This window comes from Perognathus longimembris, chromosome 6, assembly GCF_023159225.1.
Source record: "Perognathus longimembris pacificus isolate PPM17 chromosome 6, ASM2315922v1, whole genome shotgun sequence".
NCBI classification, from domain to species: domain Eukaryota; kingdom Metazoa; phylum Chordata; class Mammalia; order Rodentia; family Heteromyidae; genus Perognathus; species Perognathus longimembris.
The window spans coordinates 15,595,466-15,610,232 of NC_063166.1; the positions used below are offsets into that span (position 1 = coordinate 15,595,466).

The 14,767-nt window shown below is 34.9% G+C and overlaps 1 protein-coding gene across 1 annotated transcript; it reads right to left on the reverse strand.

Moving 5' to 3' along the window:
• Positions 1–11,412: 11,412 nt before the first annotated feature.
• LOC125352206 (olfactory receptor 2H2-like) lies at positions 11,413–12,445 on the reverse strand. The gene has a single exon (XM_048347335.1). It carries the CDS (start codon positions 12,443–12,445, stop codon positions 11,501–11,503), a length of 945 nt encoding a protein of 314 aa, XP_048203292.1. The 3' UTR covers positions 11,413–11,500.
• Positions 12,446–14,767: the final 2,322 nt, after the last annotated feature.

Genomic DNA, 14,767 nt, shown 5'->3' on the forward strand with positions numbered 1-14,767 from the left:
TGTTTTCTCTCCTATTCAGCCTTCTATGGTTTGGTTGCTAAAATGCTTAAATGACTAAATGATGTGAAATTCAGGTTCTTTCTGAACTTGTAAGACAGTTTTGTTTCATGGTGGACAACAACAAAAACATTTTTGACATTTCAAGATGGACAAATTAGGTCAGAAAAAAAATGTGTTTCTTACAACTATTTACATAATTTTATTATCCCCTAAACCTTAAGCATGGTAATTTATTTAGTGACAAACTGATTGAATGATAACGTGATTGTATCATTATGATGTTTTTGCATAAATACAATTAGTCAAAATTTGTATCTTGATGACACATTTATCCCAATTTTGTACATTTAGTTTTTATCTTACTATTACTGAAATAATAAATTAATTAACCAGTTAAGAATACTAAAATGCCCAGCTATCTGCCAATGTTCTTGCCAACACTAAGAATCCTCAGTCAGTTTTAGTTTAGGTTTTCTAGTGAAAGTGTAAAGGTATATTTGAGGGTCAGATATTCATATTTTACATATGAATGAGAATGCATCATATTTGTCCTTTTTGTGCTTATTTGTTTAAGCCTCACAAATTCACTAATCATATCCAGATTATACACAAGGGCACTGAATTTCAGAAAAGCTAAAGAACTTGTGTTGCAAGTTACTGTTATATAGTTAGCAAAAGGCAGACTCAGACTAAGTCTCAGAATCTTAGTCTGTCGCAGTCAAAATCCCTTAAAAATAATTACTGTATGTAGTAATTAATAGATAAACTTGTGGTGTGTGAATAATTAAACATTCACTTAGCAACTTATTCATACAATTGGATATTATTAGGTAAATATAAAGTCTGCCTTCTCCAGTTAGTTACATGCTTATATTTAAAGTCCCTGTTTTCTAAACTGGAAGATAAAAATGTGCATTAGGCAAAGCAAGATGGCAGCATGGAAAGAACAAGAATGACTGGGAGAAAGCAACAGAAGGGGAGATATAGTTCAAAAAGAATTACACTCATTACTCATTACCTGATTTATGAAACTGTACTGTAACCCTTCTGTATACCAACTCTACAGTAACAATAAAAAGAACAATGATGGAATGGTAACAGTAAATTAAAAGCACAAATTCTAGGAGGAAGTATAATTTCTAGATAATCACAATCCTGAGACTAAGCTATTTCAAAATCTCATTAAGCTTATAAGGAGAGTTGTTCCTAAATAAAAGCAAAATATTAAATGATTAAAAATTGCTTAAGAATCATCAAGAAACAAAATGAATAAAATATTTTTATTATTTGAAAAAATAAATATTTTATCTACAAATTTTTCATATATAATCAAATGCCTATAAATACTTATATATGTATATGTACATAACTATATATGTGTGTGTAAACTCAAATGCACATACATACTTACATAATAAGATATATATATATAATTCACATACTGTTGAAATATTGGATAAGTAATCTTAATGTTCCAGCACTGAGAATTGTGAGCATCTTTTCATGTCCTTTGCTTATCAATTGAGTAGTTTCATGAGTTGAATCCTGTGAATTTAAGATAGAGTAAGTCTAATCTTGCACAATCCAACCATTCACTGTCCTATGTGTCATAATGTAGCAAATCAAGCCTTACTCGCTGTGCTCAAACACTTCATGGAGATCAGCAGAGGTTCTAATAAGGATAAGGATAGACTTTGCATAGTATGATTTCCCCAGTCTATTGTTGCTTCTCTTTTGTGATGTGAGCCTATAGCCACTTCTGCCGAATTGACACTAGGTGGCGAACAAAGACTAGCTTTTTTTGCTATAGAGTCAGCACCAAGTAAAGTATTTCAGCAGGTGAGGTGATGGCAACTTCAGTGACTTGGGTGATTTGTGCCGTTCTTGGTTGTCAGTCACCTGTCTGTAATATCTGTTAAACTCATTAAACTCAAGCTGAATTTTCACACATCACTTTAGGGGCTGTTGGTCCATTTCAGTTTGAATGTGTGGTTCTTTCATGTCTTCAAGAGAAAATAATGCCATATTTATTGTATAGTCAATAAAATGAATTTTAAACTTGCATATAATCCTTATAACATTTTAGTTCATGACTAAGGCACAATGTAAAAGGGGAATTGTTCGTCTAATATTACAAAAACATATGCATAGATAAGCATGAAAAAGCACATAATAAAAATAATTATCTCTTCATCTGAGATTATTAATGATTTTTTGATACATAGACATAATATAGGGCCTTGCACTTGCCTAATAAGTGCGCTACAAATAACTGCTTTTGTCCTTATTTTGATTTTGAGATAAGGCCTCTTAACTTTGCTCAGGTTGGCCTTGAACTTACAATCTTCTTGTACCTTCCTTGTGCAAATCTGGAAATACAGGTGGGCCACCGGGCTCAACTAGAAATTATTTCAACTCTTAATTATATTCTTCTTTTCAAAATTTTATTTAGACAATTTGTTCTCTTGAGTAAATATATTAATAATTAGAAAGTGTCTCCCTTGTTTTCTTTAAGAGTAAAGTTTGTTTTTTCTTTAATGGAAAAAGACATAGTTGAGAGCTGGATGCTTAATCAAATTACTCTTGGAAAGAAGTGTGGGGCATGCCGGCCCCAGATGCCTTGTATCATTAAGCGGGGTTTCTACCCCTCCCCTTCTGCTGCCCTCTGACCCGTTTAAAAAGAGGCTCATTTCCGCCATTAAAGTGAGTAGCGCTGACTGGTTCCTGGACTGTCTGTTTGTCCCCCGATGAAAGGGGGGCTGGGGTGGCAGTCTGTCTGCCCTTTTTTCCTCTTCTTGGCTCGTCCAGGTGGGGTGTGTTTTCCTGTCTCTCCCGCAGGACAGGAGACCGTGGGAGGCTAAATACCCCAACAAAGAAGTTTCTATGAATTTAAAAAAAAAAAAAAAACTATTCATGCCGCTTAACTAGTATAATTTTTAAAAACCCTCACTGAAACATTTTTAGGGTCAAGTCAGCAAAGTTGATGTGAAGTTATAAAGTGTTATAAAGTGAGTCTGTAGTTTTAACTGTTATAAAGTGAATTTGTAGTTCCCCTAAATTGCCAGCCATTCTTTTCAGATTAAAAGCAATGTACATAAAACTATGACTCTTTGGTTAATGAGAACTCATCCATTTTATTACTTAAGTAATTTCTAAATTCTCTAAGATAATTTATTGCAAAATCAACAGTGTTTTGGGGGAGAAAACGCTGTTTACACAGGGTTGGGGAGTGGCTGGCCCTTAGGCTATATAATGACCATGAAATAGTTTTTGCTACCAATGGCAAGACAACCAGGGGCAAGACTTAAGAATTCAATAACTCAAACAAGGGGAGGAGTGGTAACAATGTTTGACAAGAAGTGTAATCAATTTCTTATGTAACTGTAACCCTTCTGTACATCACCTTTACAATAAAATTTTAAAAACAAAAAATTCAATAGTTCTAAACCCTCATACATACACATAATGTAAAGTGATAATACTCCTTGGCATACATATACCACATTGTTTTTATCCATTTGTCTTTCTTTTCTTTCCCTTTGTTGTTTTGGTAAAGAGGCTTGAACTCTGGTCCTAGTCACTGTCTCTTAAGTTTTTCATTCAAGGATGATGCTCTACCACTTGAACCACACCTCTACTTTCTGCCTTTTGCTGGTTTATTGAACATAAGAGTATCATAAACTTTCCTATCCAGGCTGGCTTTGGACCAAAATTCTCAGATCTCAGCCTCTTGAGTATCTAGGATTACAGATGTGAGCTTCCATCTGACTTCCATCCATCTCTTAATGGGCAAATAGGCTGACACTTTCCTTGGCTATTACAAATCATACTGTGATAAGTGTTTAAAGTACCTCTACTTGTATGTTGGCATTCCTTCCAATAAATATCCAACTATGTTATAGCAAGATCATATGGTAATTAGACTTTTTGAGGCACTTCCCTACTTATTTCTATAGCGGCTATAGTATCTTACAGTCCGTAAGGATCCGCTTTCTCCAACAGCCTTGCCATCACTTATTTATTTCTTCTTAATAGCCATTCTGGCTGATGTGAGAGAGTCTCATTATTGTTTCCATTTGACTTTCTTTTGTAACTAATGGTATACTTATTAGTCATTTAGGCCTCTTCTTTTAAAAGCTGCCTGTTCAAGTCATAACACTCTGTGTACATCTATGAAAATGGAAGTAAGAAGCTTGAACAATCATGTGGGAGAGATAAGACAGATGGGAGTGTGGGAGGAGAATGATAAGAGGGATGACACTGATCAAGATGCATTGTATGCATTAATAAACATGGTAAATTAACTTTCCCCATTGTGCAACACTCTGTGTATATCTATGAAAATGGAAGTAAGAAGCTTGAACAATCATGTGGGAGAGATAAGACAGATGGGAGTGTGGGAGGAGAATGATAAGAGGGATGACACTGATCAAGATGCATTGTATGCATAAATAAACATGGTAAATTAACCTTCCCCATTGTGCAACTATTGGAAGATAATCATAAAGAAGAAAAATACCTGCTCAAATTATTTGTTCTCTGAACAACTGGATTATTTGCTTTATTCCATTTAAGTTTGAGCACTTTAAATAATTGTGGATACTAAGGCTTAGTCAGAGGAATGGTTGGGAAAGATTGTTCTCTCATTCTGTAGAATATCTGTTCTTTCTAGTAATTGCTTCCTTTGATTTACCGAAGTTCTTTTTTATTTGATGCATTCCTACACCTCAATTCTTACTGCTATTTCTTTGCCTGTATCTATGTTTAAATTTTTTCTAAACTGTATTTTTTTCTTAGTGTTTCCAAAGTTCACATTGTGGTCCAGAAGAATTTTCCAATTTCCATTCAAATAAAAATTGGAATTCATTTCTATAGAGAGAGACAAGCATGTGATTTTAGTCTTTTACATGAAGACATCAAGTTTCCAAGTACCATTTTTCCTCTTAACTTAAATTTTTCTTTAAATAGTTGTACAAAGAGCGACTATTTAACAAAGCAGTTTATGAATACAATACATTTTGATCAATGTCATCCTTTTCAACATTCTCACCCATCCCTCCCTTACTCTTCTTGATTTTGTAGGATAAACATTGGATTTCTGACTGCTTTCTCCCTCTTTTCTTCTCCTCATTGTCCACTCCTTTCCCCTGGATCACACCATAACCCTTTCAGTACTCACTTCCTTGTGTTTTATTTAGCTGAATTTTGACTTTGTCTTTCTAAGGAATTACACTGTGTGAGTTCTTTCTTGAATCTAACCATATTTCCGTTGATTCATTTTACACCTTCATACCACCTGATGTAAGTATTTTTTGGGAACTTTTATGGGATATTAGATACTGTGCTATGCAAACTTATCTCTAGGTACTGTCATCATTTCATTGCTTAACATATCTACTTTTGCACCAATATCATCCTGTTTTGTTGCTATGGATTGCCAATGTGGTTTGAAGTCAGATACAGTGAAATCTCCAGTATTTTCTTTTATTTCAGGGTTGCTTTAGCCATTAGGTTTGACAGTTATGTTTCTGTAAAGAATGTCATTGAAACTCTGGTGAGGATTTTATTGCAGTTTATATATCACATTTGGAAAGATAGCCACTTTGCATTAATTCTGCCAATTCAGGAACTAGGAGGTCTTTCTGTAGTGTCTTGTTAAATGCCATTATTTAGTTATATCATTTTCACTATAGAAACCTCTCACCATCTTAGTTAAATTTATTTCTTGATAATTTTGAGGTTGTTGTGATTGAGGTTATTTCCTTTGATTATTTTCTTAATAGGTTCATTATTGGTATATAGACTGGTTTTTGCATGTTGATTTTGTATATGGTGACATTTTTAAAGTATTGTTTTAAATTTAAGAGTTACCCTATTATTTTTTAAGTATAGGATGGAAAATGCAGTGATTTGACTTTTATTTTCATTTCTTTCTCTTGCTTTATTGCATGGGCTCGGAAGTCAATCACTATATTGAATAAGAGTAGAGAGAGAAAGGAGGGCGTGGTTTGTGAAGGATAGGGGAGAATGATGAAAGGAGGTGATGCCTATCAAGATGCACTGTACTTACAAACTGGTACATGGTGAATGGTAATCCCTTTGTACAACTACTTAAAGAAAATTTATTAAAAGAGATAAAAAACCTTATTTCATTTCTTATGTTATTGAAAATTCTTTTATTTTGTCCTGTTAATAAGTTGACTATACACTGCATTGAAAGGTCATTAAGTACTAGCTCCAAACATTAACCAGTCCTTCATTACTAAGTGACTCATTAGTGCCACACTGATAACTTCCTGACACATGAAACTAAAAGAAAACACAGGGTTAGGTGTTAGCTGATTCACTTTCATTCTAAACATTGATTTTATTGTCATTGCCTAAAATAAGGAATATCTTTAAATGTAATTTTACTGAATGAGCTGCCATGAAATCCAGTTGAAACTTTTTAATAGTGTCAAATAGTATTGGGAGAAGTTAAAATGCAAAGTGACAAAAATCCCATAGGATATGAAATCATAAGCAGTAGTAACTGCATTCAAATATATAATTAGATCCCTTAGGTCACACTTCTCCTAAGTGCTTAAGTGATATTCTCTTAGTCTTGACTTTAAACATAATATATGAATTCCAGTCTTCAGAATCCCCCACCCAGTTATCAAGAATGATAACAAGAGCAAACACAATCCATTTTCCCTCAGAAAGTAGAAATGGACTACCTATATCCAAAGATGTATAGCAATCCGTGGAATCATACTCTGATACATCAACAATCCCAATGTGCACTTCCACTTTGAAATTTTCACATATGCAATGTAAACACCATCATGTAAATAAACCAATTATTCAATACGATCAAGATTGATTAATTATACTTTAGAGGAAATCAGAGATGGGCATATTAAGAGTACCAGAATGTAGTGGTCTGAAAAAATTAAATAGAACTATTTATTGTAGTTTATTTTGAATATAAAAGCAGAAACAAATAAGATACATTTATTTGCTTACTCCTTCTTGACCTGGGATGCTTCTAGAAAGTCTCTTCTACCACTGTTGTGTCTAACTTCAAACCTCACATTGAGCTTTGAAATAACGATAAATTCTGAGGAGACTTTTTGAAGAGAATGTTAACTAACCATGTGAAACTGGGAGGTTCAAACGCTAAAATTCCAAAATATGGTTCTGACATAGGTATCTCATGGAGGAATACAAGGCCACAAAAGCAAGAAAGCTGTCATGGAACCAGAGTTACCTCAAGAGAAGATTCTAAAAAAACAACAAACAAGTGGGTTCCCTCTTACCTATTAACATGATCTATTGCAAGCATTTAAAAAGATGTAAACATCAAGATGGTGGGATAGAAATTATCTAAAATTACCTCCCAACCTCTCCTTCCACAAAATGTATACATACCCATGGACAGGAAGAAATAATTATGATAGAGAAGAAGTCTTGAGCAAGAGACGACAGTGCCCAGGCCTGAGTTCAAATCCCAGGATGGACTCTCTCTCTCTCTCTCTCTCTCTCTCTCTCTCTCTCTCTCTCTCTCTCTCTCTCTCTCTCCCTAATTTAGGATAGAACATGGAGTAGGTAAAACTGAATCCCATCTTAATTTCATGTAGATTTTTCATTCTCAGCATCTTTAATTTTGAGCTATAGCACAATGCCTCATGTATCATCATCACTTTTTTCCACTCTAGCTTAAAATATCTGCATATTGATCATACTGAATGTGACATATGAGGCCATTGAGGCAAAATTATTTGTAGATTTGGCAATAGTCTTAAATTTATTTCATCTTTCCTTACCCAAATATAGACTTTTGGGAAAAGCAAACTCCTCACTCGTATTTCCTATTCAGTGAAAACACCATCCATTCCATTAGGAGCATACATATTCCTATAGTCTAATTCAGTAGCAATATCAATAAATTAAGACATTTGGAACTGACCACACAGTGTTCAAAATGGTTGTTTTTGATGACAATATACAAGTGGCACACTGATAAGAATAAGAAGGCATTTGGTCCAGATGAAAAAGAATGGGAAGCTTCTAAGGGTTTTTGACAATTGGATTCAAAATGAAATGCAAGAACTTAGATTAATGGAAATGACACCTCAATGTTTGTGTGGAATACTGATATAGTTGTTGTAGCAGACAACATCTTAACAAATAAGAAAATAGTCTGAAAGGCAAAATTAACCCCAGTTAAAATCTAGACATTATATGCTTTTATTACTGTTATTTGCTTTCTTCAAATATTGCTTTTGTTGAATTCATCTAATGTCAAAATGAAACAGCATAGAATAATGTAATTTTTATGATGGCAACTTTATATATGGCTATTTTAATATGCTCTTTATATATATATATATATATATTTGTATTTTGCATATGATTACACACAAAATTCAAACATACAAATGTGCACATGCACATAGCAGTCACCAAAGTAGAATATCGAGCCTATCACACTAACCCTATTTCCATAGTAGTTATTACATATCCCTAAGGTAGCCATTGGCATCATCACTATTCTGTAATTTTAACATAAAATACTACCAACAAATGTTTGTCTTAGTTTTCTTCTCAATGACTCTGTATGTTCCTTGCACCTGAGCAGGGAGAAAACCAGATATTTTTATGATAATTGGTATCTTGTAGAGTATAAGGAATTGTGATAACTTCTCATAATGATTATGCTACTATTTATGGTAAGTTAAAATTTCTTAGAAAAAATTCAAGTTTAGGTAATACAGTATGAAATATGCTGAGTAGAAATAAGTGGTAAAGTTCATCTGGAAGCAAAGGCAGGGAAATTACCTGGTCCCAGTTCTACCTCTACCCCTCACTGTTGCTAGTGCATAGGAGACTGCTGGGAATGGAGCCCACTGGATTAGAAAATCATCAGAGGATTTTTATGCCTCTGTCACAAAGAATGACATTGCCCCATTTGTAAGGAAATGGAAGGACTTGGAAAAAGTTATACTAAGTGAAGTGAGCCAGACCCAAAGAAACATGGACTCTATGGTCTCCCTTATAGGGAATAATTAGCACAGGTTTAGGCAAGTCACAGCAGAGGATCACAGGAGCCCAATAGCTATACCCTTACGAACACATAAGATAATGCTAAGTGAAATGAACTCCATGTTATGGAAACGATTGTTATATCACAGTTGTAACTACTTTCATCGTGCCATATGTAACTGTAGCCTCTATTATTGATGATCTTCTTGTATCACCTACCTGTGGTTGTACCTACACTTTCTCTGTATCTTATCTGAGTATATTGGAAACCAGGTATACTGGTATTACAACTAGGAAATTGGAAGCGAATACCAAAATCGAGAGACACAGGGTAAAAAAAGACAAACAACTACAAAAGCAATACTTGCAAAACTGTTTGGTGTAAATGAACTGAACAACTCATGGCATGGGGGAAGGGAAAGGGGGATGGGGAGTGGGGAATGAGGGACAAGGTAACAAACAGTACAAGAAATGTATCCAATGCCTAATGTATGAAACTGTAACCTCTCTGTAATTCAGTTCGATAAATATAAATAAATATATATATATATTTAAAATCATCAGAGAAAAGTCAGCCACTTATAGCAGGATTTAGTGCAAGTGGAAAGAACATAAGCAATAACTAAAAAGCAGCAATAAATAAATATTTGTTGTTTTATGATATTCAAAGGTAATAAATCAGGTAGGTTAATAATCAGCCATGTGGGTGCTGGTGGTTCATGCCTATAATCCTAGCTATGCAGGAGGCTGGGAACTCAGAATCTTGGTTCAAAGCCAGCTTGGGCAAGAAAGTCTTTGGAAGTGGCACTGTGGCTCAAGTGGTAGAGCACTAGCATTGAGCCCCAGAATTGGCTAAAATAAAGAATAATAATCAGGGCTGGGGATATAGCCTAGTGGCAAGAGTGCCTGCCTCGGATACACGAGGTCCTAGGTTCGATTCCCCAGCACCACATATACAGAAAACGGCCAGAAGCGGCGCTGTGGCTCAAGTGGCAGAGTGCTAGCCTTGAGCGGGAAGAAGCCAGGGACAGTGCTCAGGCCCTGAGTCCAAGGCCCAGGACTGGCCAAAAAAAAAAAAAAAAAAAAGAATAATAATCAGTCCCAGAAAAAGATTTGAAGAACAATTTTTTCCACACTATGATAAAAAGATTATTTTTGTTAATTTATGTTTCTGCCATTTGATCATGGGCACCACAATGATAATTTTGCATGTTGTCTACATTATTATTTTTTGCGTATCTAATGTATAATAGGTATATAATATGATGTCTATAAGATGACTGAATATGATTTAGTTCTGATAAAAGCAAATTATTCATTAAAACAGGAGGTTATATTGATGAAAGAACTGGAAGTACAATCCAAGAATATGAATTATTAAAGAAACACCAATCTTATTAGGAAAGCAGCACTGGGGAATACTAAACGTGGGTGGTTTGGCAGGTATTTTTGCATTGAATAGTGGTAGGTGCCTTGTATAGCAACACTAAGCATGAGATAAAAGCAACTTATAATGAAAACATTAAAATGAAAGGATAGAAGCATATATGAATTTCTTTAACAGTCTTTTTCTAAGACCTATAGGAACCTTGTTAGAATAGGCTTTTCAGACACTAGGTGGGTGGAAGAAAATAGAATGAAAAAGGAGAATAAATGAAAATCCAGGAAACCTGTTATTTGGCATGTGTTGGAAATATTGAGTTTCTTTTGTTCACTCAATGTAACTTTATTATGGCTTTCCAAGAAATCATTATTAAACATATTCATTTCTAGACCATATTGTGATTAAGATAACACCTTAATAAAAATAATCAAGGATCTAATAAATAGTTGAAGAATGAAACACAAATCACATCTACAAGAAGATGAAGTTCTTTCTATTCTCTAAGGTTTTTTTTGCCCATAAAACTTAAAATATTTATTATCTATTCTCTGACAGAAAAAAATCTGCTGGCTTCCTCTGTAAACTTAGGACACAAATTTTGTTTTCCATTGTACTGAAAGTGTAATTGTTTGTGTAATTATAATGATATTTATACCTATTCTTTTAGATAATATATATTTTATTTGTTTTTATTTTGTACCTGCACTATCACTGTATCTTATCTGAGTACATTGGAAACTGTATATACTGGTATTAGAACTAGGAAAGTGAAAGGGAATATCAAAATCTGGAGACAAAGGATAAAAAGACAAACGACTCAAAAGCAATACTTGAAAAACCATTTGGTGTAAACCAACTGACAAATCATGGGGAGAGAAGGAAAGGGGAGGGGGAGGGGGGAATGAGGGAGGAGGTAACAAACAGTACAAGAAATGTACCCAAGGCCTAACTTATGAAACTGTAACCTCTCTGTACATCACTTTGACAATAAATAAGTAAAAAAAAAAATTTAAAAAACATACTAACTTTGAATGATGCAATTACTCTCTATTTTCCAGTTCAGCAGCCAATAAACACCTGATAACCTGCTCAGTTATTCTTGGATTTCCAAGTTTTCCTCCCTAATCTCATTAGTGCCCCCTTTACCTCCTTGTTCCTCAGAGTATAGATGAGGGGGTTAAGAGTTGGGGTCACTACAGTGTAGAAAAGGGTGAGAAACTTGCCCCGTTCATGTGCATATGGATTTTTGGGTTGAAGGTAGACCCCTGTGACAGTGCCATAGAAGAGGGAGACCACCAGAAGGTGAGAAGTGCAGGTGCCCAAGGCTTTCTTCCGTCCAGCTGCTGACTTTATCTTCAGCACTGCCATGGCAATAGCACAATATGAGGACAGGATAAGGATCAAGGGCCCCATCAGGAGAATAATGCTGGATATGAACATCTGGATTTCAAGGTAAGTAGTGTCTGCACTAGAGAGCTGGATCAGGGCTGGGATTTCACACACGAAATCATCTAGCATCCGGTGTGAGCAGAAGGGCAACTGGAGTGTGGCAGGGGACTGGATCAGAGACTGAACCAAGCCAGTTCCCCAGGCAAGGATGGACAGCTGCACACAGACTCTGGTGTGCATGATAGTGGTGTATTGCAGTGGATGGCACACAGCTACATAGCGGTCAATAGCCATCACAACAAGAAGGACACATTCAGTTGTCCCAAGCCACATGAAGACATAGAGTTGAATGGCACAGCCAGTGTAGCTGATGGTCTTCCCTGGACCCCAGAAATTCACCAACATCTGAGGAACACAGCTGCTGGTGAAGCACAGATCCAGGAAGGAAAGATTGGAGAGGAAGAAATACATGGGGATTTGGAGTTTGGGATCCTTCCAGGAAACAAGGATGATGATCATATTTCCTGAAATGGTCAAGCAATAAAAGATCAAAATGACCCAGAAAAGGACCTTTTCCAAATATGGCTTGTCAGAGAAGCCTAGGAGGATGAAATCACTGTGGCTGTCATTGCAAAGTGTGATCATAGCTTCTGGGACAATGGCTTCTTAGAAGATGGAAGGATTGCTCAAAAGTTGAGGCTCAAAGACAGGCAGAAGAGCAATATGACTCTTGATGCTTTTTTACTGAAGCGCTAGATTTTCATTTGCTGTATTTTGGGAAAGGAATACAAGATTTAGTGAAGTATTTTCATCTTTGATAGCCATCATTTATTGTCTCTTTTCTTTCAATATCTTCAGTTTTGTATCACTTCATTATAAATATTATGCAAAATATATCATTACTAAGAAAACCACTTGCCAAATCTTTGATGCTTGTGTATTTACTCTTAAAATTAGAAGTGAACATTCTTTCCTTCCTTCAAAACTTACACATATTTATATTATAGAACAGACCTATACATGCATAATGACTTCTTTATCCAAAGAAAAATGCCAATGGATCACTTTTTATACTCTTTCACATTCTCCCTTTTTAGATCATGTTGACTTCAGTTTAATAATTCCTTAATTCCATGCAATAGCATAGTTTTGTGAGTTTAAATTATTCTTAGGAAATTGTGATGATGATTGATTGAGACAGCATTATATGGAAGAACCAAAAATCTTATCATGAAGGTTAGAACATTTAAAATCAGGAAAATAAATATATTATATAAAATAGATAGCTTGATTCTAATAAAATTATACTATTGTCCACGCATTCAGAAATTACTACACAATCATACTTTTAACTTTGTCCACATTCCACTGAAATTTTCACAACTAGTGATCCTCAAGATTAAGCAATATTAAATCTCCAGGAAATTTCCCAGAGAAGTCCTTGTGCAATAATTTAATTGCATGGATACTTTACAGTTCAAATTACACCATACGTTTTACTTACTAAAATGTTTATTTATCATCCTAGAAAAAAATCTATAGATTCTCTTTGATTCTATATTGTTTTGTGTAGATAATGTTAGTGTAAGTTAATGTTAGAACTTTGTGAATTTAGGTTTTACAATATAGAAAAAATGCAAAGTTTTAAGAAATTTGTCTAGAAGACATTTCTATATTCAAAATCAATGCCCTCTAAACCTTCCCTTTAATTGCTAGTCACTTCATAGCAACCAACTTGTTGTTGGTTGAAATGGTTTTTCTTTTGTAGTATCTTAATATCTGTATCTACTTAATTCCGTACATATCCATCTACTCTTCTCTCTCCTTGTTCCTAATTAACTACCAAACATTTTAGGGAATATATTTTCCCCTGAATCAACTAGTTTCAAAAAACTTTTTCTTTAATATCTTTATTGTAAAGGTGATGAACAGAGGGATTACAGTTACACAGTAAGGTAATGAGTACATTTCTTCTTAAGCACTGTTATCCCCTTCCTCATTTTCTCCTGCTTATACCCTTCCTACTCTCCTATCCCCCTCCAAGTTGTATAGTTCATTTCCAATATACTGGCTAGGGAATATCATTAGAGAACAGAGTCTTAACATAACTGGCTTTCCCTATGTAAAATGCGAGACATTTCTTCATCTCTATTTCTGTTGCGATTAACCATTTTCTTCTAAAATTTTCAATTATTCCCTCCTATCTTTTAGCTCACCTCACTTGCTTTTGAAAACGTGACCCAACACATTCATGTAAAAAGTCCATGCACCCTGCTTTCTGCCTTTGCAAATGCAGGCCAGCACATTTGCATTTTCACCTTGGGAAGCAGATGCTTCTGATAGCAATATAGTCCATCTCCTCAAACCAATGCTGTTCAAGTAGAGATTTGGGGAACAATTCTGTGTGAATTTAGCTTCATCGCACACTGACAGTGATCTACCTCAAGCACTGCATTTATCTTCCATCCCTATCCTAAGTCTGTGACTGATATCAAGGGACCCCTTTTGGCACACAGACAAGTGCTGCCCAGAAGTGCAAGGATTTAATGACCCTAAGGGAAATCAGACAATTGAAGATGATACTGAGGTGATAAAAATTCCAGTCATTCTTCCGTCAGATGAAAAGGTCCTCTGATGGTTTCTAATAGATCTGAGTTCCCATTGTCCACAGCCTAGTCCATCCCTTTATGGCTTTTCTTTCCTATCTGTCTCATTTTGTTCTTTTCCCTCATGTATTATCCCAGCAATCGGCAATTGACACCTTATTTCTTATCCCAACCTCTGCTTACTGTATGATTTTGTATATATGCCTACCTGATCTAGGGAGGGTAAAGAAAAATGAGGGTGTAAAATATCACAAGAAATGTACTTAATGCCTTATGTAACTGTGCCCCCTTTGCACAACACCTTGTCAATAAAATTTAATTAAAACAAAAAATTGTTACCAAGTTAAAAAAAAAGAATACC

Coding starts and splice junctions, on each gene's coding strand:
- LOC125352206 (XM_048347335.1), bottom strand. CDS start 12,445: ATGATCACACTTTGCAATGACAGCCACAGTGATTTCATCCTCCTAGGC.